Consider the following 24051-nt stretch of genomic DNA (forward strand, 5'->3'; position numbering starts at 1 on the left):
CACTAGTTGGAGTAGGCATTAACTCTATGGGATGTGCCAGAATTTTTGATTTTTTTTAATTGCAGTTACTGAACATTCTGTATTTATTTGTAATGAATCTTTTAGGATTTCATTGTGAAAGTAGAGAACATGCATGCAATAAGTGATAACAAAATGAAGGCTTGATAATTCTCTCTTAACTAATTTGAAAACTTGTTAATCTTCCTGCCCCTGCTATTTCACAAAGATTTAATAACACAGATCTGTAGAAATGTTTTGTGATAATTATGCTCCATTAATGTAATTGAATCTATCATGATATATTTCCTATCTATTTATTTATTTAGACAGCTCTATTCTGTAGCTGGTTAAGCAGCTTAGAATGAATTCACAGATCAGACACCATAGAATATTTTCAGTTGGAAGGGATCTGTAAAACCTCATCCAGTCCAACCCCCAGCAATGAGCAGGAATGTTTTTCTTATGCCCCACCTCTCAAGATGTAGAAGATGCTCGTGGGAATTAAATTATCATATATTACAAGACAATCATATATTACAAACTTTGAGTCAGAAGCAATATTCTTTCAAAAGTGCTAAGGTATTAAATACTCTTTGTGCCTAAAAGGTGAATGGCTCAGCAACACCTTTCCATATGTAACAGTGATACCTGAGCAAACACATTTAAAGAAGCAAAATATTGATTTCTAATTATGTTTACATACAGAGCTTTGAACAGAATGTACTTTGGTGGCTCATGTCCATACATAATCTCATCTGTGGTTCATTGGTTAAAGAAATCTGATACAAAATGACTGAATTGAAAATCTGAAGGTAGAACTCTTGATGAGCTCTGGCCAAGCACTAAGAAGGCAATCATAAGCCTGTTAATAAAAAGAGAATGACAGAAATTGAAATATTAAAGACGCAGGAAGTAATAGATTAAAAGTTAATTTTGATAACATAACATGCACCAAATAAAAAAATGATTGATGCAAGAAGCTCCTTTTCATTGATTTCATGTGCTATTTCTTTCAAAAGAGTGCCATTAGATGGAACTGCATGGCTCTGAAAGAGATCAAACACCAAAGACTATATTTTTCAATTTTCTATTTTAGCTGACATTCACGTCTTTGTTGTTAATCTAGTTTGGAACTGGCAAACCTCTGTGGAAATATCTTCACAGTCTAAGTTTTTTGCAAGCTTCAACTCAAAAATGAAAGCTCGTTGATGAATTCCTTAGGGTAGTCTTGGGTATGGTTTCATCATTTTTCCTAGTGAAGTTTTATGCCTGAAATGAAGGATGTTGAAGGAGATGTGAAATTTAGCAGAACTCAGCTGGAAGCCACTCTCAGCTTTGGAGGAGCCAAAGCTCCCCCCCAGCAAAGCCCTACATGTGGGTAGGAAGCTGTGAATACTCAAGGCAGGAGGTGTGGAAGAGTCTGACCCAGCTGATCAGAGTTTCAGCCTGCTCTTATTGGTGCCTTTCACTGCCAGGGAATGGCTTCAGAAGCCCTAACTGGCAAATCTCAGCAGTGCAAAGGTAAAATAAAATAAAAAATAAAAACTGTTTTGTAAAAATCAAACTGTAAAATAAGAACTGTTTTGCAAACAATAAAGATCAGGTTTTAGTTGGTTTAAAAGCTGTGTCTGTTGAGTCTGCATCACACAGAAGTCACAGGGTTGGAAAAACCAGCAAACTGGCCAGCATCAAATGAAATGCAATATTTTTAAGGCCTAATTTGCAAATTTCATACAAAGTATATTGTTTGTAATATTGACTGCAATTGGAATGTATAATGCCATTTACCAAAAGGCAGATTTTAAATACTGCATGTGTAACATTTTTTCCAATATAACAGGGTGCTGGAAATCGAAGAAAAACTTCATTAAAATTCCTTTACTGTAAACATCAGTCCCAATATTACAAAAGCATGGCTTTTAATAGCACTAAAAAGACTTCCACGGAACACATTTATGTCCTGAGGCTTCTACAGCAAAAACCAGCAATAAATTTAGCATCTCCAGTATAAACATAGAATAATTTTTTGGTGCATTGGAGGTCATTTGTGAACATTAAATAGTAATTTACAACTGACTGGATTACTCAACAGATTGAAGATAGGGATAAAAAGCAAAAATACAGGAACATATTACATATTAGCACAGATTCGCTTCCAGCAATTATATGGTTAAGATTTTTATGAAAAACACAAAGAATGGGAATCAGGAAATACATCCTTAACTTACTGGGCTGTGGTAAACCCGAAAATATTGCAGATTCCAAGTCATGTGAGGATTAATGTAGTCATAGAAGAAGTCAGACAACAGCAAAGCAAATCTACACCCATGTGACCACCAGGGCCAGTGGTGGAATGCAGTGCTGCTGCCAGGAACTCAAAGAATGTGGAACTGCCCTCCTGGACCCCACATCCTCTTACACCAACCTGTTTGTATTTTAAATGACAGTGTATGAAGATTGATTGAAAAAGCACTGAAAATCCAAGAATTATGAGGCTGCTCCATATGCAAAGCCTAACAGCTTCTTAGAGAATGAGGATTCAGAGGCAGTGAATCCCTTCCAATTTTATTCATTTGTTCACTATTCACTTGTTGGCAAATCTCATGACATTTGCCAAGCAGATGACATTTATACCAATTACTGTTTTCATTTCTTGTTCACTTTAAAGTGAGCAAGAGGAGCTTTACAAACAGCAAAAAAGCCAACATCCCTTATGCTATCAACAGCTCACAGTCCAAGTCAGGAACAGAGAAATGCCATGGAGGAGGTGACTGAACTTTTAACTCTGCCTTCTTCCAGCTATCCTGAGGGAAACAGGAACTTTTGGATGCTAACTTAGCTTTGGATGGTGGCTCTTAACAAGCTGGTAATAGCTGTGCCAAGAGGTTTCTATATGACTAATTCTGCAGTCTCCAAAAGAACCCACTGAGACAGTAAAACCATTGAAGAACAAACATGATGTTGTCCTTGTTTTACCTTTCATATATTTAAGTTTTCCTGCTGGCTTGTGCTTCCCATGAATCTGCTGCACAAACTTACATTCACACATTAACTTTCAGACATGCATTTTCCATCGTTATACATTAGCTTACATATTAGTCAGAGCTCAGAGCTCTAAACACTGCATTTTATATATAGTTTGTATGTAATGCTGAACTAGGTACGGCATTTATTTCAAACTCTTCCCCTGGCCCCCTTTTTCTTATCAGGTTAATAAAAGAATGTTTAACATTACAGAGAAAAGTAATTAGTGTGTGTTTCTAGGAAGGATGAAACAAATACAGAATGTTATGCAGTACTGCCTAAAGCAGCAAAGTGCACATGTATTTACATTATATATCAATTTAGAGATCACAAAGTGTCAAAGCCAGAGCTGTCCTCCAGAAAGCTCAGGTGAAAGCCCAGCTGGAATGAGGACTTCCAAGCTGCACACATTCCAACGGGGGTGATGGAAGAATCATCAGAGGTTTAAAGCAGGCATGGATAAAACAGCCATTTAAAAAAAAAGGGGATTAATTTAAGAAATAAAAATTAAGAATTAATTTTTGATGACTCAGAGTCACTGCAAAACCAAAGATCTAAAAAGAATTTAAACAGCAAGAAGATGAAATGATAATTTTGGGTTTCTTTCTTAACTGATCTCGGCAGCCAAACCCAATGATCTCTGCTACAAAGGAAAACTAAAACAGCCAAGAGGAATGTCTTTTTAAGAGAGCTTGTTTTATAAAAAAAGACTATGAACATTTGCCAAATCTAGCAAAACAATAGAAGGTTATTATTCCAAAATAAATACTGAGGAACCATTTAGGAAAACTCCAAAAGTTTTAGCTGGATTTGAATAGATTTAGGCCAGATATTAGCCAGTTTCCAACAAGAAAGGTTTAGATGTTCAGGATTCATCCAAATAGAGTAGAGGAGGAAAAAAACCTTATTATCCTTAAGACAGAACTTGATAGGCTTATGAAAAAGTTTATTTTATAATTTTGCAGAGGGATTAGACTTAATGATCCAAGAAGTCACTTCTAGTTCATTTTTATATACTGCTAAAAGCATACAACTGGAAATATTAAGAGTGGGGATATTACAAAGAGGTATTCAACCCATTCAGTAATAGTATCTTTAAATGCAACAACTATTTATAAATGCTAATTAAAGTGCAGAAAAAAAGAAGCTATTTTCTCATTCTGTTCAATATAAAAATAATCTGATGATAGCAAAGGTACCCAGAAGTATTCAGGTGGTTTCAGGTGAGTGCTCTGAAGCTGGTCTGAAAGGAGCAACCAGCAGGAGATTGTCTCAATGCCCACTGTGCCTCCTTTGTGCTAGCAGCTCCCTTGGGGGAAAGCAGAGCACAGTGAGGCAGGAGCTGCAGGGTAAAAGCCAATGACCTCAGCAATGAGATGTTCACCCAACAGCCTGGTGCTCGGTGGCTGTGAGTGAAATACCCTGAATTCCCTACTGACTGCAAGAACAACTTCATCCACTGGCATGGGATGAGGACACACTCTGAAGTCTGTTATAGGAGAGCTGTGCGTTACCATACATATCTCAAAAGTTACTCATGTCCAGGAAGAGCCCATCACCTTGCACTACTCTAATGAGGTCAAAAGCTGCTAGAGCATTAACCAGTTCTGTGGAGAGACAAGCAGAGTGGATAACTGGCCTTGGGATGCAGAAAGTTCAGGCTATTGGTGCCAATCTTGTGCAGTTCCCATGGGAGATGTCTGTGCTCTGCCTGACCATAGTTTTTCATGTGTACATTTTTCTGTAGAAGTTTGGAAATTCATGGAAATACCAAAATGCATGGTGTAAAATTTGAGCTCTTTTTGCCTTGAGTCAGTAATCCAATATGAATTTAAAGATGACTGCAGTCATTTTTTACTTAAAGTCAATGAAGGATCTTTCATAAGTTTGTGAATTGTTCGGGGGTCTTTTACCTCTCAATTTTCAAATACATGAAGTCAACAAAATACCTAGAGCTTGGGAAAGCCAGAAAACAGCCTAAAAGGAACATGAATTCTCATCTGTTGAGAGGACAGACCATAGCCAGCTTCCTCTAGAAAGCAATCAACTGGAGGGTGTTTGTACCGAAACCCCTGGCAGCAAGTAGGTCACTGAAAGCTCAGAACTGAGTGAGCTCATATCAACGTGTGGGATGAAAGCCAGTCCCTCCACAGCTCTCCACATGGTCTCCAGCTAAAAGCAATTTAATGTAGGCAGAGCTGAAACTGAGAAATGGACCACTTTGAGGGGGACACCTACAGTTTACAAATGACCTTGCTCAGTAGAGTGATATCTGCTTTTAACATCAGCGAGTGCTGTTTCAATATTCAAGCATCCTTGGACTGAATCCCAGGCGGTTACTGATGGAGACTCTCTTGGAGGAAAAGCTATTAGCCTTTGGGAGTTCATGCTTAGATCATAATTTTCATAATCAAAATTTTAGAAATAACCGTAATGGGGAATAAAGGATAGTGCCAGACTCTTATGCTGTTCTCTCTTGATAGTCAGTGGTCCCCTTGAGCACTTATAGATTGATGGCACATCATACCATGTGCTCTCTGTCTTATTAAAGGCAACTTGGACTCCATAACAAAACAAACATTCCTTATTTCCATGTGTCTGTTACTTGTCTTTTGCAAAATCCCAAACTCTTGTGCTGTAGTGGAGGTACCAGGCAATCTGGAGATGAAATATTTTTAAAAGCTTTCAAGTTCCCTCCAAGGACTTGCACACATCACTTGCACACCCCTTGCACATCACATTATCTACTGTACTTGGCTGTGACCTCAAAGGCCCCTCTCTCCTTGATTTTCCTGCTTCTCATTTCTCTTTGTAGACAAACAGCAGGAGCCACAGTTAAAGTGTGCAATGTACCATGAGGGATTGGATATTAGTAAGAATAACAGTCTTTACAGAGTAATGCACTGGAGTTAACAACTCACAAAAAAATATCCCAAACAACAAACATTTACTCAATCCTGTTCATGTCTAGAACTTTCATTCACTGAGGATTACAGTAACTCTCCAAGATTCTATCAGAGCTACCCTTGGGAAAAATAAGCCTAAATTCTGGCAATTTCCCCAGTACAATAGCTTTGTTTGAAAGAAACTTAATGCAATCTATTTGGTCTTGTGATTGTGTGTTTAATCAAATATTTCAATGCTCTTTCCTCCGAAGCAAAAATCTATGCCAGTAGATTAATCAATACTCAGCACTAGAGGTAGATAAAAAGTTTTTCATAAAAAACATTCCTTTTCTTGTTTTTTCCTTTTTTCTTCCTAGGAAAAGTCAGATTTAGAGACTTCAAATCAGTTTGCAGGTATGTGTAAATATTGTTGTATTGTTACTTGGAAAAAATCCAACCTATTTGAAATGGCTTTCTTTTATAATAATACAATGGTCAAAAGATTTTCCTTTTACTCTGAACTGTGCAGTTTTCTTCCCTTAATTCTGAAAACATTAATCAGCAAAAGAATTCATTTGATGCTCATAAATAAATCTGCAGTAAAAAATAACTCATAACTGTGAATTCATCACCAAGACCACTAGAGATGCAGAAAATAAGTATGATATTTATGAGGTTTAAGTTGGGTATCAGGAGAAGTTTGGGCACTGGAAGAGGCTCCCCAAGGAAGTGGTCACAGCATCAAGCCTGACAGAGTTCAAGGAGTATTTGCACAATTCTCTCAGGCACATGGTGAGATTCTTGGGGTGTCCTGTGCAGGGCTGGGAATTAGACTCTATGTTCTTGGTGAGTCCCTTCCAACTCAGCATATTCTGTGACTCTGTGATTCATGTGAAGTACCCTTTGGGCTATGCTTTTTCCCCCCTGAACTGTACATAATACACAAAGGAACAACAATAATTTTCTGAATCAGCGTTAAAAGGAAGAAGAGAATAGAAAAGAGCTATGAACACAGCAAGGTTAACTGGGGAGCCAGCTGATGGTATTAGTTGATCCAAAGATAATTAATCATCACCCAGGATTGGTTCTCCTATGGATTTCTCACCTACTCAGGCTTTGATAAATATTACCACATAAATCAGGCAGAATTAAATGAGCTGAGGACCAAGCCCTCCATGGCATCAGTCAGGGCACAGGGAATGTGGGAGCTGGGTTTTTAGCACAGGAAGCTGTAACCCCCAGGGGAGCCCTTGGTGTTGTACCAACCCTTCATTAGCATTAGCAGTGAGACAAACAAGAAGAAACACAAGTCAGAGAGAACAGCAAAACAACAGGGTTGGGTTTATAGGCCCTATTTTAGCACCTTTTAAAAGGTGATTGTTGATGCAGTCATAGACATTGAGGAATAGCACTGTTTCAAACCCTTGCTTATGTGCACAACTTTTCAGTAAATCCCTGGAAGTGCATTTGCTGTGGTCAGAGATTTTTCTGTAATGCTCCCAGCAGCTCTCCAAAGCAGGTGGGTCACTGATGTGCTGCCAGTGCTTGCTTTGCCTCCCCATTTTGGATACTATTTAAAACACTCACTGGCAAACCAGAGCAATGCTACAAAAATGCTCCATTTCATATATGGGGATGTTTTACTTGACTTGTTTTGAACAGGGTCCTTCCTAACCAGAAATGGTGTATCAGCTGCAGGATTTGTAAAGGAAGAGAGGGAGATTTGTCTGCTCCTTGTGGGTAAGTGTAGTTGCCAACTCTGCCACGCTGGTCAGACCAAGGTTTTGACGTGTAATTTAGAAGAACAGATGTTTTATCTGGGAACTTGTCCAGATCTTTAAAAAAAAAAGTGAGAAACTTAGTAGTAGACTCTTTCATCAGCAGTATTATCCTTAAAAGTCCTGGAGAAATAGTAAATAGCTGGATTTCTAAGACACAGCAGAGAAGCAGAGAAGCAGTGTGATTATCTTTGTGAGTGACTTCCATTGCAGTGATGAACTAATGGGTCATTGCTGGTCAAATGGACTGAACAAGGCTGTAAACCCTGGACATGTTAATATGGCCATTATTTTCACATTAATCCTCTCTTCTCATTCTGTTCTTTTGAAAAGAGCCCAAGAGTGACATCTTTCCTTCCCATCCACTGCTCTGTCAGCACCAGCAGACACAAATGGCTTAAAGTATTATGGGACTGAGAATGCATGAGACAACTTTGAGAGACATTAACTACTGCCTTTCATGCAAAACTGAGCTAATAAAGACTTTTCCTCATAGATGTCCAAAAGGAAAGGGGTTTTAATCCACTCAAAAAGATTTCATAAGACTCTATCACTAGTACAAGGTCTATTAAGCATGTAAGAGGGTACCTCCAAATTTATCTTTTTCACACTTTTCAATTACAACTCAGTCTTGCCTTTTCTCTAAATGTACTGTCCAATTCACACTGTAAATGCCTTAGAGGATGTGCTGACAAAACTCTATTATCTGTCTGAAGTACCTCTCAGACATCCTCTGCCTTAACTTCTGAAGTTCTAACAGCTTACTAGAAAATTTAGTTGGTTAATGCCCATGGAGAAAGACAAAAAAATGAATAAACTACCCAGTGGTTTCCCCCTGTTATTGTCTGGGTTCTCCTATCTTTCTGCTTGTGATAGGGTCTTCAAGAAAACACATATAAATAAACCACAAACAATTAACATGGATAAATATACCAACAAGAATCCAAATGATACTATTTTGCAAAGTTCCCTTTGGGCTATGCCCTTTTCCCTGAATTGTACATAATAATCAAATGAAAACAAATTCTTTTCAGAATCAGTATGAAAAGGAACAAGAGATTGAAGAAAAAAATAAATTTACAGACACAGCAAGGTTAATTGGGGAACCAACTGATTGTATCAGGAGATCCAAAGAGCAGCAGGCAGGAATTAGATGATCTTTAAGGTCCCTTCCAACCCAAACCATTCAATGATTCAAGACCCAGGGCTGCTCACCAGGTGACTGTGGACGGGAGGAGGAGTAGAGAAGGAGGAGGCTGCAGATGCTGCACAGGGGAGGCCAGACTGCCCCTGGGGTAGGGTCTGAGTAGCCTAAATAACACATTTCCATGCAACTCAATTTTCTACACTGCTACTGAGCTCCTGCAGTGGTTTAAGAAGTAGGCATTCCAGCAGAAAGGAAATGAAATGGGAATGGCATCGTGCTGGCGCTGGTGCTTTCAGAGTTTGCAGCACACTGTGCTTGAAAACCACAGCTCTCCAGCCAGGCAGGCACTGGGGGACACAAACCAGCAGAGCTCTGCCAGGGAGGCTCAGCAATAACAAAGGTGTTGCTCTCGATTACTTTTTGCTGAGCCAACATCCTGTGTAAAGCCACTGCAGCAAGTTGATAATGATGCATGAAATGGAAAATCCTCCTGAGCACACCCAAAAGAACCATGGATGTGCAAAACAATCACAGCAGCACCTTGTTATCTGGTAATTGTTCTACATGTGCCCACACTAATATATTCAGATTTTAGCTGGTTTTACATAGGTGCAACTCCACCCCTTTTAATGTGTTTACTCCTGATTAACACAGTATTTAATATAACTGGAGTCAGATGTACAGCAGTATTCAGCTCAGGCACAGAAAAAACCAGAATGTTGTGGAACTGAAGATGAAAACCTTCAGGGGGTGTCACTCCACTGATTCAAATCAACAGACAATTTGCCCTGGTTACTTCCCTCCTTGACCTGTGTCCCCTCTGAGGCCAGGCTAGCTGGGTACATGGAGAATAAAACCACTGTGGGGTTATATATGTGCCACGGTCACATATCAGCAGTAGTTCTTTCAGCATTGCAAAACTTGCTGGAAATTGTTTGGAGAATTGTCAAAGTTTTCAATACTTTTTGATTCATCTCCATAGTCACAGTGCTACTCAAAGGTTTGCTGAAACAGCTGCAGGCAGTGCAGGAATCATAGAGAGATCACATGAAACACAGCTTGCTTTCTGCAAAGATAGGATATTCACTTCCTCTGCACCATTCCTCTGAACATTCTGACTACTTTGGAGATGTTAAATACTGGAAATAGCTCAGAAAGCATTTGGCTCAACATCTATGTCTATTTATCAAAAGGACTACTATATAATGCAAGGATTTAAACCAGGTTTCAATCCCTCCTCACTAGAAAACGTAAGCTACATAATGTCAAAAATATCATTAGAGTGTAAGCACTGCATATAGCAGACTCCTAACTTCCTTCCAGGGATCACTCCATACTGAAAACCAAATACTGAACACACTGCCTCATGCACATTACACCATTAACTTTGGATTATCAATCAAAGACTAATTTTTCTTACAGGATTAGCTTCCTCAGCCAGGTGACAGTGAGGAAAGATGAGATGTACTACATGGGAATCAGATCATCCTGAATTTAGTTTGGCTTAAACAGTTGCTGAACTACAATATCGGCTGACAACAACATTTGGGGACTTGACCTGTGTTACAGGCAAATTTTTTCTTCCACATTAAACAGAGAGAGAAACTGAAGAGCAGTCTCTAGATTTATCACTCAAACATAATGAAAGCAAGACAATGTATTCTCCTTAAAGTGCAGACCAAGCATTCAGAGGTGCTCACTAGAGCAGTACACGATTTATTCTGTCATATATCTGCAGGCAGGTAGAGGGGCTGACTCCTCCAGTTCAATTCTGGGTCTTGACCCATTCTCTGGAGATACTCAACTCTAGTTTCCCTACTGGTTCTACTAGTTCTCCTTCCAAAATAGGGCAAAGTTACATTTTTTTTTCTCAACATTTGTTTATAAATGTCTCAATTCTTGGTTGTAACATATCTCAACCCATGATCAGTAGGCTTTTCTTCTTCTGTTTGTAGTTTCTCTCTGTGAAGTTCTGTGGTCTAATTTGAACATCCTGGCCTCGTAACCTATCAACTAAGTTCATTTGCTCTTGATTCAGTCATTCAGCAATCTGATCTGCAGATATCTCTAGTTATGAGACTTCTCAAGGAGTTGCTCTACAAAATTCCACCAACACTTTTCAGCTCTTTAGGAAATTTAAGTTTGATACATTTTTTAAAAAAAATCTTTATTAATCTCCTGTTAATTACTTCTAATTAAGATACCAGAAGTGTAGATATGGTACAGTGTTTTCATATTTCATGTTTTCAGTTTTTAAAATATGCATAATTACTGCTCTCTGGGGGGAGAAAATCCCTCCCAGAACTGGGAGAGAATTCTGCAATCCACACCACAGGATGCAGCATGATCTGGATCATCTTTTTCAAATAGCCTCAGCTATAAATATAAAACATCTGTCTTTTTTTTTTAACCAAAATTAAAATTTAAAAGAATGTCGTAAAATGATGGGAATTTTAATATTAATTTTGGAGTTTTCTCATTTTACTTCTTCTCCCACACTGGATGTCTGTGGCAGACACACAAGCCTGGAGGAAGGGGAAGTTTCCTCACCTGTGCACCAGCTGCTTGCGGCTCACACAAATCGCGGTCTCGTAGTCGTGGGTGACACACACTTTGTGTGGGCTGCACTTGACCTTCAGGCAGGGATCTTTGGATGGATCAAGAGCTAGAAGAAATCAAAATTATTATTAAATCATTAAATTATTAAATCATTAAAAAAAGAAAGTGAGAAATGCACGCAGAGGGCTCTCCCAGCAGGTGACAAGTGGTTAGAACAAACACTCCCGCACGTGAGTGAACAAATACTTGGATATTTTATAGTGTGGGCTGCTATTTTCAGACTGCATGGGAAATAGAGAAGTTTACACAGAAAGAAAATGGAGAGCTTAAAGACTCATTACTGTGAGTGATCTAATTGGTATTCACATGAATATTAAACATGAGACTTTGGGATGAAGTTCTGGTTTAACAATCTATATTACTCTGTTTATTTCACAGAAAAGCTGTGTTTGGATAAAATACACTGAAATAACAAAATGACTGATATGTAAGAAGGCAACTAAAAACTGATATAATGCAGAGTGCTAATAAATTTAATTTCACAGCTGCTGTAAAAGAGGCATAATACTTTTTGAGATTTTTAAAAATTTTTACAGCTCAACTTTGCCTGTATTTAAAATGCTTGAGTAGAAAAGCTACAACAAAATAATCCTGGCTTTCATACAACAACCTGCAGCACCAGCAGTGCTGTCAGAGTTGGGATCAGACAGCACAATTGAGTTGCCATCTCAGAGCAAACATGTTCAGGCTCTTGTCCCATTTGAAAGGTATCTGTCTAAATTCATTCTTCTACAAAAGAAGGTTTCTAAAAATCAGCAATAAGACATTTTCTGCCAAAATGAATTACAAGTATTCAAAATATTGTTATGTGAACATGTCAGAAGGAAAGTCTCTGCCATACCAGTCACACAGAGAAATTTCACTTTTGTTTGAGAAGTGATTTTTAGAGAAGCTCTTTTTGGACATTCTGTTGCCATGGATTTGACTTCTGTTCCTCTTCAATGTCTTTAAATCCCACTTTCCCTCTCCCATATCTCCTCAAATCTTGATCCATTCTTGGAAATGGACAACTCTTGGTTTCATCTTGGGGATGGTATAAAACTCTTACTTGCCCTTTATGATAACCATTTCCAATTTCTACTGAATAATCAGAGAAACTTTCAAAGGAGACTATTTGAAGTAGAAGAAGTTTCGGTTTGCTATGTACCAGATTTCTCTGAGAGCAAATATATTTCCAACAAGCAGATGATTCTTCTGTTTTCCTTCGTGTCTGAAGTGCTGCAGCTGTTCTGTGCTGGGCTAAACAGCCACAGCTACAAGCTCCTGCCACATTAACACCCATTACACATTTATGATGGGCAATTAAGCTTCACTAGTGCATATGTATTTACTGGAATGCCTTTGGTGCAAGACAGGGGGAAATCGTAAAAACAAAGCAAAAGTGCTAAAAGCTTTTTCTTTTAAACCATTAAAACTGATAGAAGAGGTGAAGTGAACAAGGAAGGAGAAAAGACCATCTGTTTCCTACACCATAAACAATAAGGCAGCAACATTCAATGTGTTGCCATTAGGAAAATACATAGGCAGTGTTTGAGGAGACAGGGTCTGTCCCACCGGAAAGACCAAAGGCTGTCAAGGCTCTTCAGGGATGTTTTGCTGCTGCCTTTTGGTGTCTTTTTTAAAGCCAGACAGATAAGAAGTATCTGATTCCCTGCCCTTTACATTCCCAGAACACAAACAGTGAGAGACACCTTCTTAATCCTCTTACTTCACTCTCACTGGAGGCTGAGTTAAGGACCGAGGCAGATCTTTGACAGGGATTTAAATGGCAAGCCACAGTTTCCTGAGCTGGCTGTCTACCTGGATATTCTTAAACTGCAAACCAGTGAAACACCCTCCTTCTGCAAAGCCTTTCATGAGTGAGCACCACTTGGAGGGTACAGGGTCACCACATCATTGTTTCAGTGGCTGTGGTAGTTCAAAGGTCATATCCACACACAAATTTAATGACCAGAACTTTTGCTCTCTTGCAGCTGGCCTTGCTCTGTTGCTGGAGCCCATGAACATTGTTTGCTTCTGCTGGTGACACATCCTTGATGCAAAATGCTGCATCAACAAAAATCACTGTGCAAACTGGCTGGGAGCCCAGGGCTAAGAGCTGCCAGGAGCACTGGGCTGCTGGTAAGCACAGCCTGGCCTTGTGCTCAGTGTTCTATCAGCCAAAACCTGAGGAGTGGGGATGTAGCTTTAGCCTGGAAAGCAAATACTAGTTTGGCATGAATAAGGAGCAAAATTTAGGCCCACATGGTCTATGAGACATCATGCACAGCTACAATAGTTAGTGGTTTTTCACAGTAAAATTTACTCTAATTGGTGAATCCATTCCAAGAGCTATTTAGGTCTTCTAAGGCATTAAAAATGCATGCAGTTCTGAAATAGCATCACACTCTACATTACTGGTAAAAGGAACACAACTTTCAATATTTTGCAATTTAAGAATTGTCTACCCTAAAATCAAAAACACTGTTGAATAATCATCAGGAAGGAAAGCAATGGGACAAGATGTGGTTGGAAATCCTAGCCTCCATTGCCTTACAAATCTGTCCTCAACTCTCTATACCCCGGTGACTTGCTTCTAAAATCTGAGAACAATAATAATGTTGACAATAAATCCTCCTGATTTCACCAAGTATTGAGAACTCTATAATTTCATGATCACTGTGCCCCAAGTGGCCTCCAGCCACCACATCTCCCACCAGCCCATCTCTATTTGCAAAAAACAGGTCTAACATAGTCCCTCACTGGGACACCTGGTGGCCTCACCCACCAGCTGGGACAAAAAGTTGTCCTCCACACACTCTAAAAACTTCCTGGACTGCCTCTTTTCTGCTGTATTAAGTTCCCAGCGGATGTCTGGTAGGTTAAAGTCACCTACAAGAACAAGGGTGGGTGATCCTGACACATTGTCCTCCTGAACTCTTCCTCCTGGTTGGGTGGAAAATAATACACTCCAAGTAGGATGTCAGCCTTGTTGGCCTTCCTCTCAATTCTCACCCACAGGCATTCAATCTCATTGTCATTAGGTTCAATACCCATGGCATCAAAAGCTTCCCTAATATAAAGGGCCAGTGTTGGAAAACCTCATGAAAACCCTTAAATGGAACACGTAATAGAAGCATCATTTATTTTTCATTACAAACAGCCCTTACATGCAGTTCAAAACAGTAGTTTATTAAATACAAGCCAAAGTGTGGACTTTGTCAGAAGACAGCAATAACAATGATGTGGATTGTTATTTCTGGAGATTTTTTTCCCACTTATGAAGAATACACGATCCATATGAACATAAAAGTTCAAAGCAGGGATTTATATGTCTGCAAAGTTCCTCAACCTGTTAAATATATTTGGAAGGTTGCTCTACTGCTAAGCAACACAAGCCCTAAGAAGAGCTTGTAATAAGAAAGAATTTCTGAAATATGCTAATCAAAGATCATGCTTTGTTAATCAGATTTCTACATGACTAGGAGCAGACGCTCATCATTGGAAGAAGAACACACCCTTGGGAATAAGATGAAATATAACAACCACATTTGTCATTACAGTTCTTTTTTTCTAAAGCAATGAGTATGAACTCTTTGAAAATGAAGAGCTAAAAGTACAAATAAACAAATAAAGTGACAAGAAGATGTTACTTTATCAGCTTGAAAGGAAAACCACAGCCATCCCTTCTCTATGTCAGGGAGTCTGCACTCAGCTCTGGCTGTGCAGCAATAACAGAAATACCTTAAGCCTGGCTTTGAGATATGCACATTCTCCTACTTTTTCTTTAGGCTCAGTCTGAAGGTGAAACTGATATGATTAAATAATCTCACTTTAGAGTGGCTGAGCATTCATTCAACATTTCTGTAGGGAGGTATGTGTCCAGCCAGTACTGGAATTAAATGTTTCACTTGGACAAAAATTCTCTGATTAAAACCCCCTTCAGTCATCCTCCCTATCATTTTTTTTGAACCCAGGCTCCATGGTTTCCTGTTCTGAGAATTTCCCGTGGATTCTGGGTCTCCAAGGGAAGGATCCACCCAGGAGGCAGCTGCCTGAAATATTGGACACCTCAGTATAAGCATTTTCAGAAGATTTTTATCTTGGAAAAATGTAGGATATTAGAAAAATTTCATCTTGGCTCATGAATCTCACTCTTCCTCACTTCACACCCAGAGGTTTCTGTTGCTGATATTTGCTTTCTAGGAAGCTGTCCTGGTACTCAGAGCTGAGAAGTCTCTTCCCTTTTTTTTTTTTTTTTTTTATTTTTCTGGCCTAGCTTTTATTATGCAGAGCAACCTGAGTTCTCTCTTAAAACTATAAATCTTCCATAGTAATCTCAGAGAGAGACCAAAATAATTGGTAGATGATAAACCCCAGGGATTACAGGATTGCATCATTCTCCTAAAAACCTCCTGATGATATGGTGACATTGCTTTCCAATACCAAAAGGTCTACAAACACCAACTCAAATCTCTTTCTGTCCCAGCTCCACACAGCAGACCAGAGAACTTTCCCTATGGACTGAACACACTTTCCCTCTCCCCTCCCTGCACCATTCACCAGAGCTGTGGATTTGCAATATAAATCAGCGTTGGACAAAGACCTACCAACAGTGTTTGAGATACTTTTCTATGACATTTCACGTTTTTATTTATTACCCCAATAAAAAAAGAGTTATGACTTGCAGGAAAATCTTAGTTCAGTCAATGGCAGTAGAGAGGGAAGTTGCTCTGCAAGGATGTAGTTCCATATGTTGTGCCAGTGGGTCACTGTATTAATCACAACAGAGCCAATTTGCTTTTCACACATTTGACTTTAAAAGGGTGATAACAAATAAATACTTCCAGTGTCTCACAGCAATGGATGTGTAATCCTGCAGAAACTGTACAACTAGTTCATAACAAGATTTATGAGTTTGATTCTGTTTTTATGACCATTCCTTAGGGGGAAGAGTATTTTCAACATGTAGCTGTTTTGTGAAACTGAAATGAACTGCACAATAAAAAGAGACAGTGTTATGTAAATATTGGGGGGACTTGTATTTAAAATTGTCTGCCAATAGGTACTGTGATCACTCAATGACAAAATAGTCCTGCATAAGGCAATGTCAAGAGCAGTTGCTTTTCTGCAATCCCCTTGGAACTGTTCTGACTATACAAGAAAAGAACATCTGGAGAGGTATGATGAAATGGAAAATGAGACCTGCTGTCTTCAATGCAAAGATCCTAGTGTGCATTTTAATACAAAAGAGATTGATAATAAAACTAAGTCAATTAATGATGCATTACATGATATGTGTGCATTTCAATATCATTATGTGTTACTTGATTCCAGCTATGCTTCCCAAGCAGGCAGGAGAAGGAAAGCACAGTTCCTGGCTGTAGAGGCCAGGAAATGGGCAGGGAAGGGAAGGGCAGGAACGGCAAAGCTGTGAATGAACAGGTCTGGGCAGGCAGCAGACAGAAGGCTCTGACTCTTCCTGCCCTCTCAGCATGAAGGTCAAATGGTATTTAATGTCAACCTGCAGATCTGGGAGGGAAGGTCTCAAATCAGCATCGTGTGTCCACTACCAGCAGAGTGAGGACCAAAGAGAAAGTGACTGAGGCAGCTGAGTAGTGCCTTGGAGGAATTTTACTCTATGCTTCCATGAAAACCATCATAGAGCAAATGTGAAGGAGCCATTAGGTCAGCTGAAACATGTTAATAAAAATTCCTACAAGCTGCCCTTGACTTTTGCTAGGGAAAGGACATGTTTCCAACACATGCTGGCTAAGCCCAGCTTTGGCTTTAACATTTTGGTTATTTGAAGTACACCACAGCCTTCCTATCAGAATTAGAGCTTCATCAGCTTTATAGTGAATTTATGCTATTTTTTCTAAGGTAAACATGGTCATACATATTAAAGAGCACTTCTCTGTGAAGGCATGGTAACTTTCCAGTGCTCTAGTGGTAAACTTGAGCCAATCCATGTGCTGGGGTTAGACTGTCACTGGGGCTCCATCCAGGTGAAATGGGACTACCCCATCCCCCTTGAATGGATGAGATGTCCCAGGAAGCCCTCAATGGAATTTCAGTCTTTTATAGCCATTCAAAAGACTTTGTTCTTTGTTGGAGTCAAGTGTAACATTTATTCTCAGAGTTGATACTGTTAATAATTCTAGTCTTACGAAGTGTCATTTAACAACAGATTACAAGACCCATCCACCACCATATAAATGTAAATAATACCAATGCTTTTATTCTGCTTCTGCAAATCTTGGCATAAATCATTCAGCTTCATTAAGGAGAAAATTTGTGTTAGCTCAACCCCAAGCTGAGGAGAGAACATGTCCTCCAACCATCAGGTCTGATATTTAAGTCTCTCTCTCTCTCTCTCCCCTCAAAGCAGTTTGGATACAGAAATCAATTCAGCTGAAAATTAATTACTGAATGTTTCAAACACGTATGTGCATTATTTTCAATAAATGGAATTTCCCAAGGCAATTAGGCAATAACATCTCAAACTGGCAGCATTTGCTCCATCCCTGTGTAGTATTTTTGTATAGGTTTGTTTTGGAGCACTCTAACATCTGAGAGGCTGAAGATGCTGATATAGTGCACAGAAACATCTATTTTAATTTTTACAGGCACTTTAAAAATTGCTTTTTATAACTGACATATAATTGCTTTTGACATTGCTGAGGGCCATCCAAGGCAGATGCTTCAAAGGACTCTGCAGATTTCCTTTCTGAAGAAAAGGATAAGAACCCTTGATAGTTAAATTAAATTTTCTGACGAATATACAGAAATCCAAATCAGTGAAAAAAACAGGCGAAGAAAAGAGAAATAGGACAGGACTGGAAGTTAGGAAATGTACTTAATGAGCCTCCACTGGTGGGTGTGATAAGCAATCAGAACCCTCAGAGCAGGTGCCCTTTTCACAAACAACCCTCCTGCCCTCAAGGCAAAGGTTTCCCCAACATGCAAGGATGGCTGACTCCCATCAGTGCAATGCAGTACAATCCTGCAGCAGAGCCACGATGCTCCCTCAGCTCCATGCAATTCCACTATGGGATAATTTGTGCTTGCATGTGTACCCAAGGGTGTGTTTCTGCATATCCCACTGAGCTGAAGGCAAAACAGACTTTAAAAAGGCCCCTGACAGAATCATATTGGTCAGATGTTACATTCAATGTTTAATTCCCGGAAGTAGTGGGGTATAAAAATCACCCCATTCTCTGGGACTCAGAGGGCTTTGGCAGATATTTCATGACAGCAGCTCTACAGCTTCTGGTTTAGAGTCCCCAAAACCCACAGGTGGTCCAGCTTCAAACTTCCTAGGATGGAAAGTGAGAGCTCCAAAACACTGCTCTAATCTTCAGTGGGTGGAACTGCTGAACCCTCTGTGTCTGCCTTGCAGGGAGGGCCCAGTTCTGCAGGATTTGCTATGAGAGACCATCAGGACAGGAGCAGAGCTAAAGGTGACCATTTCCTTCCACTGCTCAACTCTGCAGCCTCTCACTAACACAGGGAGGACACGGTCCCTGTCCCTGGGCTCTCCAGGGATCTCCAGCACTTTGGCCTCTCCCTACTCTGCCCTAGCAGAGAGAGAGCCATTGGAGAGCCATTGGAAGAGATCCACTGGGAGAGAGCCATTGGGACAGCCATTGGGGGAGAGCAATTGGGAGAGACTTTGGGAGAGCCTTTGGGAGATCTACAGGGAGAGCCATTATTGGGAGAGCCATTACTGGGAGAACCTTTGGGAGAGTCACTGGGAGAGGCATTGGGAGAGAGTCATTGGGAGAGAGCAACTGGGAGAGACTTTGGGAGAGCCTTTGGGAGATCTATGGGGAGAGCCATTATTGGGAGAGCCATTACTGGGAGAACCTTTGGGAGAGTCACTGGTAGAGGCATTGGGAGAGAGCCATTGGGAGAGAGCAATTGGGAGAGACTTTGGGAGAGCCTCTGGGAGAGAGAGGCATTGGGAGAGGCATTGGGAGAGCCATTGGAAGAGAGAGCCACTGGAAGAGGCATTGGGAGAGAGAGCCATTGGAAGAGCCATTGCTGACCTGGTGCCCTGGGTGTTCCAAGCCCTGCCAGCCCTCACCCAGAATGGAACACCCTCCCTTGGACTTTCACCTTCAATTTCCTGGCAAATGAATGTGAGGAAAAGAGAGAGACAGCCTGGGAGCTCTGCACTGGTAGATCAAGCTGGCTGGTAACACCTTGTCAAAGGATTCTAAGTTAGATTTAAGTTTTGTGAGAAGCTGAGGCTGCATTTTGCATATCTGCCATTGAACTGTGACACCACCTGATCCCCTTAAACCTCGAGATCCCAGTGCCAGAACAGAACTCTGCTTCTTTCCAAATGCCTGAAAGATTTGATTCTCTTTGCTGCTAGGAAAATACTGAAAATAAAAACTAGAAAGTTTTAATAATGTCAAAACCATACAAAAGACTATATCATCATAAATAAATTAAAAAGGAGAAAGTATATTTAATTTAACTTTGAGATTTCTGAATGCTTGGACTTAACAATCCTATGGTAAATTTGAAATATTGAATATAATTTCTCCTGTGAACTGACTTAGATTATTTCTGCTTTCTGTTACACTGAAATGAATTATAATTTATTTAGTGGGATTTAATTTAATACACATTATTTTAGTTCAAGGCCAATGAAAACAAACCAGGTTATACCTTCTTGAGAAAATAATATTTGAAATTATTCATGCATAATTTAAAATATACCATTCCTATTTCAGATTAATACAAATATATATCTTAACGTGCTCAGAGAGAATTTGCACTGTATGTTGTGAAAGACTTCTGTAATACTCCCAAAGTTGTTGGAATTTATACTTTAACTGAAGTAGTAATATAATGGGTAAAAAATTGCTATGATTTAATTCAGATAGCTAATTCATAAGATACTGAACCCTTTTCTAACTCTGATTAAAAGCTATAATGAAGTTTAACACAGTGAACTATGACTAGAGAAAAAAATTGAAAAAATGTAGAACTCCTCTGTATTTTTCACAGAGGAGAATATTTAGCCATTCACATTTTATTAATCAATAGATTTTTCTGTCATTAAATCTCATTTCAAAACATAAACAGTATGTATATCTTTTAATGCTTATTTCTAGAAGTAATGCAGAAGAAAAACTGCATCACTGTTAATACTGATTCCATCAGCAAATAGTAAAAAATAAGGACCAAACTGGTTTTACAAATCAGTATTTCAGTATGCACAATCACAACTCTTTTCTAATACAGCACTGTAGAGAGCTAAGCAAGCAATAAAAATCTTGGGTATGAATTCTCTGAACGGCTGACGAGGTTGCTCTATTTGTCGACTGAATGTCAATGTTGTTACAGTTATAGCAGTTCCCAGCCAGGCTGCTGCCTATCTCCACATGCCTGTATTTAAATGTGAGGGAAGACATTCTGCTCTGGAAATGAGAAAAACTCTACTTTTCCCATTAAATTCCTAAGCTTATTTTCTAGGATAAATGAAACAGAATTTGGCTGCAAACATTATCAGCAATTGCATATAAAGTTTATAGTCTTGTCCCAGGAAGTGTTCAAGGCCAGGCTGGATGGGGCTTGGAGCAAGCTGGTGTGCATATGGCAGGGGATTGGAACTGGATGATCTCTAAGGTCCCTTCCATCCCAAAACATTCTATGCTACTATGATTTTCTACTTAATGAATAAGCTAGAACACTGATAACATTCTTTAAAACAATATTTCAGGGAAGAATTCCCAAATTTGCACTTAGTGTTCTTAGCACCTTAGTACGTGGTCAGTGGCTGTCCTAATCAATGGGGCAGCAAGGAAAGGACACCCTTACACTGTCTTCTTGTTCTATCACTGCATTTTTAACCCTTTGGGATAAATGAGTTTGTCACTCTGTTACTCAGCATCTTTTCCAGCATTTAAAATGAAGATAGCAAAACTCATTGTCTAGAAATCAGCCTGGAACTCTTGGAAAGCATCACAGAACATAAGCAAAGGAGCCTGAGAATGACTTGTAAGGGAATGGCTTTAGAACAGCCAAACTCTGCAGAACTAAGAGCCATTTAATGTGCATTTATGGCAACCTGATTGTCTCCATGGAAACACGGAAAAAAACATTTCATGTTTTTCACCAACAGAAGATTTATTTCCATATTACATTAGTTTTAGTGTGCACTGAGCAAAACAAATACTAAAATAAAAGGCTCTTGAAAGAGTGATTTCATTATGAAAACAGCAGTTTCAGTCCTATGATGTAGAAGCACCTCCTGCCAAGGTGATACCACTGTGGAAAACCTTGCAGATGTTCTGTGAACACCTCTGGATTAGGGATGAAATGGAAAAATCATTGAATTGTGTGTTTACAGGTAAAGAATTTATTGTCAGAAGAAACCACGAGAATCATTAAGTTACAGAGATTTTAGCTATCAGACAGAATCAAAAATACCCTGAATGATGAGTGCTGCTTCTGCTGCTGCTGCACATGGCTTGTACTTAATCTAGATAAAGGAAACACATCAGAAGTGGAAATTGGCTGGGGCTGACTGGTGTAATAGATTGTTGCCTAATGGAATTTTCATTGCTTTTCAGAGGAATTACCTAAGCAGGAAAAGATGAAGCTTCTCTATGGATTACCAATTAGTCATATAATTGATATCTGGAAAAGGTTTAAATGGGAAATAAATGAAAGGACAAACACTCAGCCTGCCTGGTTCTAAAGTATAGTGAATATAAATACAGCATAGAGAATTCCTTCAAGCATAAGTTTAACAGAAACAAGTTCTGGGAAAACCAGTGTCTGATACCATTCCTCACTCCAAAATGCAAGAGAGAAGCTCTAGTGTGAAACAAGTAAAGATGAAAATTCCTAAATTACAAAATCATTTTGTAAAAATTAACTCCACTCTGCTGGAATTGATCAGTAATTTCTGGGATTCTGTTAAAGGTAGAAATTTTGAGACTGGGAGTCTCTAAAAGTAGATCAGTGACTTTTCTGCACAGAATGAGATGAAAGGGTAAAATTAGCAGGTAACCTCAGGAGTGGAAAAAGCAGATTGTCAAATGGGCTGGAGGACAGAAGGTGGTCACAAGGAAAAGCATTAGCATTGCAGTTTAGAATTGTTGAGTGGAATGACAGCAATAAAATGATGAAGTAACAGGACTTGTATCACACTGAAGAATTTATGTACAGAAGAAGAAAAAAAAACAAGATTAGGTTCTTTTTTACAGTTTTTTTTCTTGCTATAATTTAGTTGCTGGCATCTCATCATCGAATATTTAATTCACACAACCTGAAGTTCCTAACTTGGTTTTGAGACCCCAAAATTAATTTTTAACAACAAAAGATCACTTCTAGAGAGCTGCTGCTAATCAAAGTTATCTTTATACTGCTCTCTGACAAATGCTACAATTCTTGTCTTATTAATGCATTGCAGGGCATCACGATAGGTCTTTTGATAAGTGATAATTTTTAAACACACAAACCCAATGTTTAGAAGGCTTTCAAGGAATTAATAGTTTATCAAGGAATTCATAGTTTAATTAAAATGTTTTGCATTTCTCAAGAAATGCATTGATGAAGATCTCATCTGACAGAGGAGAAATGCTTTTTCTCTTGCCAATATTTAGCTAAAATAATTCTGAAAGAAGATCCTTTATGAAGAATTAAAGTTTGAACAGTTCCTTTTTCGAGTAACTGTGGAATAACTAAAATGTTGTTTTGTCCTTTTCCTACAGAGAAAGAGCTGAAGCTGCCTCAGGCAATACAACAGCAAACTCTGTAACCTTGCACTCAGCATGGTAGCTAAAATTGACTTCTACAACAGAGGAACAACTGTTCATAAGAGAATTGCTTGATTTCTGGAACACCTAGGCAAGAACTGCCTTGGAAAAGAGTAAGCTCCCTGAGTTATGAAGCCAGACTGAATTATTCAGGATTCCTGATGTACATGTTATTTTTTTATTAGAACAAAGATAAAACAGAGTTCTAATAAAAAGAAACCCTATGTATTAGTAAAGGTGAATAATTTAAACACAAAGTAACAATGGAATTGGAAACTGGGGTTTACTGTCTTTCAGGGAATATATATTATATTATACTTCCAGAGCCAATATGTCTGATCTATCTCTAGACATATCTGGAGGCATTGTCCCAAATACTTTTCAGTTCCCAACAAGATCCTTATGGAAAAATGACAATCAGAAACAGCACAACTGACCTTTGTATTAAGGAGACAAAAAATTTCCATTTATATAAATTTGCTGTTATGTTGAGAAAACATAAATTGCAGCACAATTTGTCCATTCCACTGCTTCTCTTGCAGAATATATTTCTATTTGCTTTTAATCAGTAAACTGCCATTTCAATACTTCACTACAAAGGTCTTTTATACTTCCAGAAGAGGTTGGAACAAGGTGTTCAGTAAGAAAGACTCTCAGTGAGGCTAAATCTCCTATCTCTGCTCCTTTGTGGTTCCTCCTCCCTACTCCATAGGGTTTGCAAAAAGTCCCTGTGATATTTGGGCTGACACTGAACTGGAAAATGAGTTTAGCTTGATTTTGCCATAGTCAAACATTAAAATCTGTTCAGAGAAAATGTGTTTTTCTGACATGAATAC

General features: G+C 39.0%; 1 protein-coding gene across 2 annotated transcripts in view; it reads right to left on the reverse strand.

The window, feature by feature from the left end:
- The window catches only part of SPOCK1 (SPARC (osteonectin), cwcv and kazal like domains proteoglycan 1), a 271183-nt gene that overhangs the window by 106557 nt on the left and 140575 nt on the right, over positions 1-24051 (reverse strand). For both annotated transcript variants that reach the window (XM_059860078.1, XM_059860077.1), the window contains exon 4: positions 11385-11499. In XM_059860078.1, the coding sequence (XP_059716061.1) occupies positions 11385-11499 (115 nt within the window). The remainder of the gene's footprint in view (positions 1-11384; positions 11500-24051) is intronic.

This window comes from Haemorhous mexicanus, chromosome 15, assembly GCF_027477595.1.
Source record: "Haemorhous mexicanus isolate bHaeMex1 chromosome 15, bHaeMex1.pri, whole genome shotgun sequence".
NCBI classification, from domain to species: Eukaryota; Metazoa; Chordata; class Aves; order Passeriformes; family Fringillidae; genus Haemorhous; species Haemorhous mexicanus.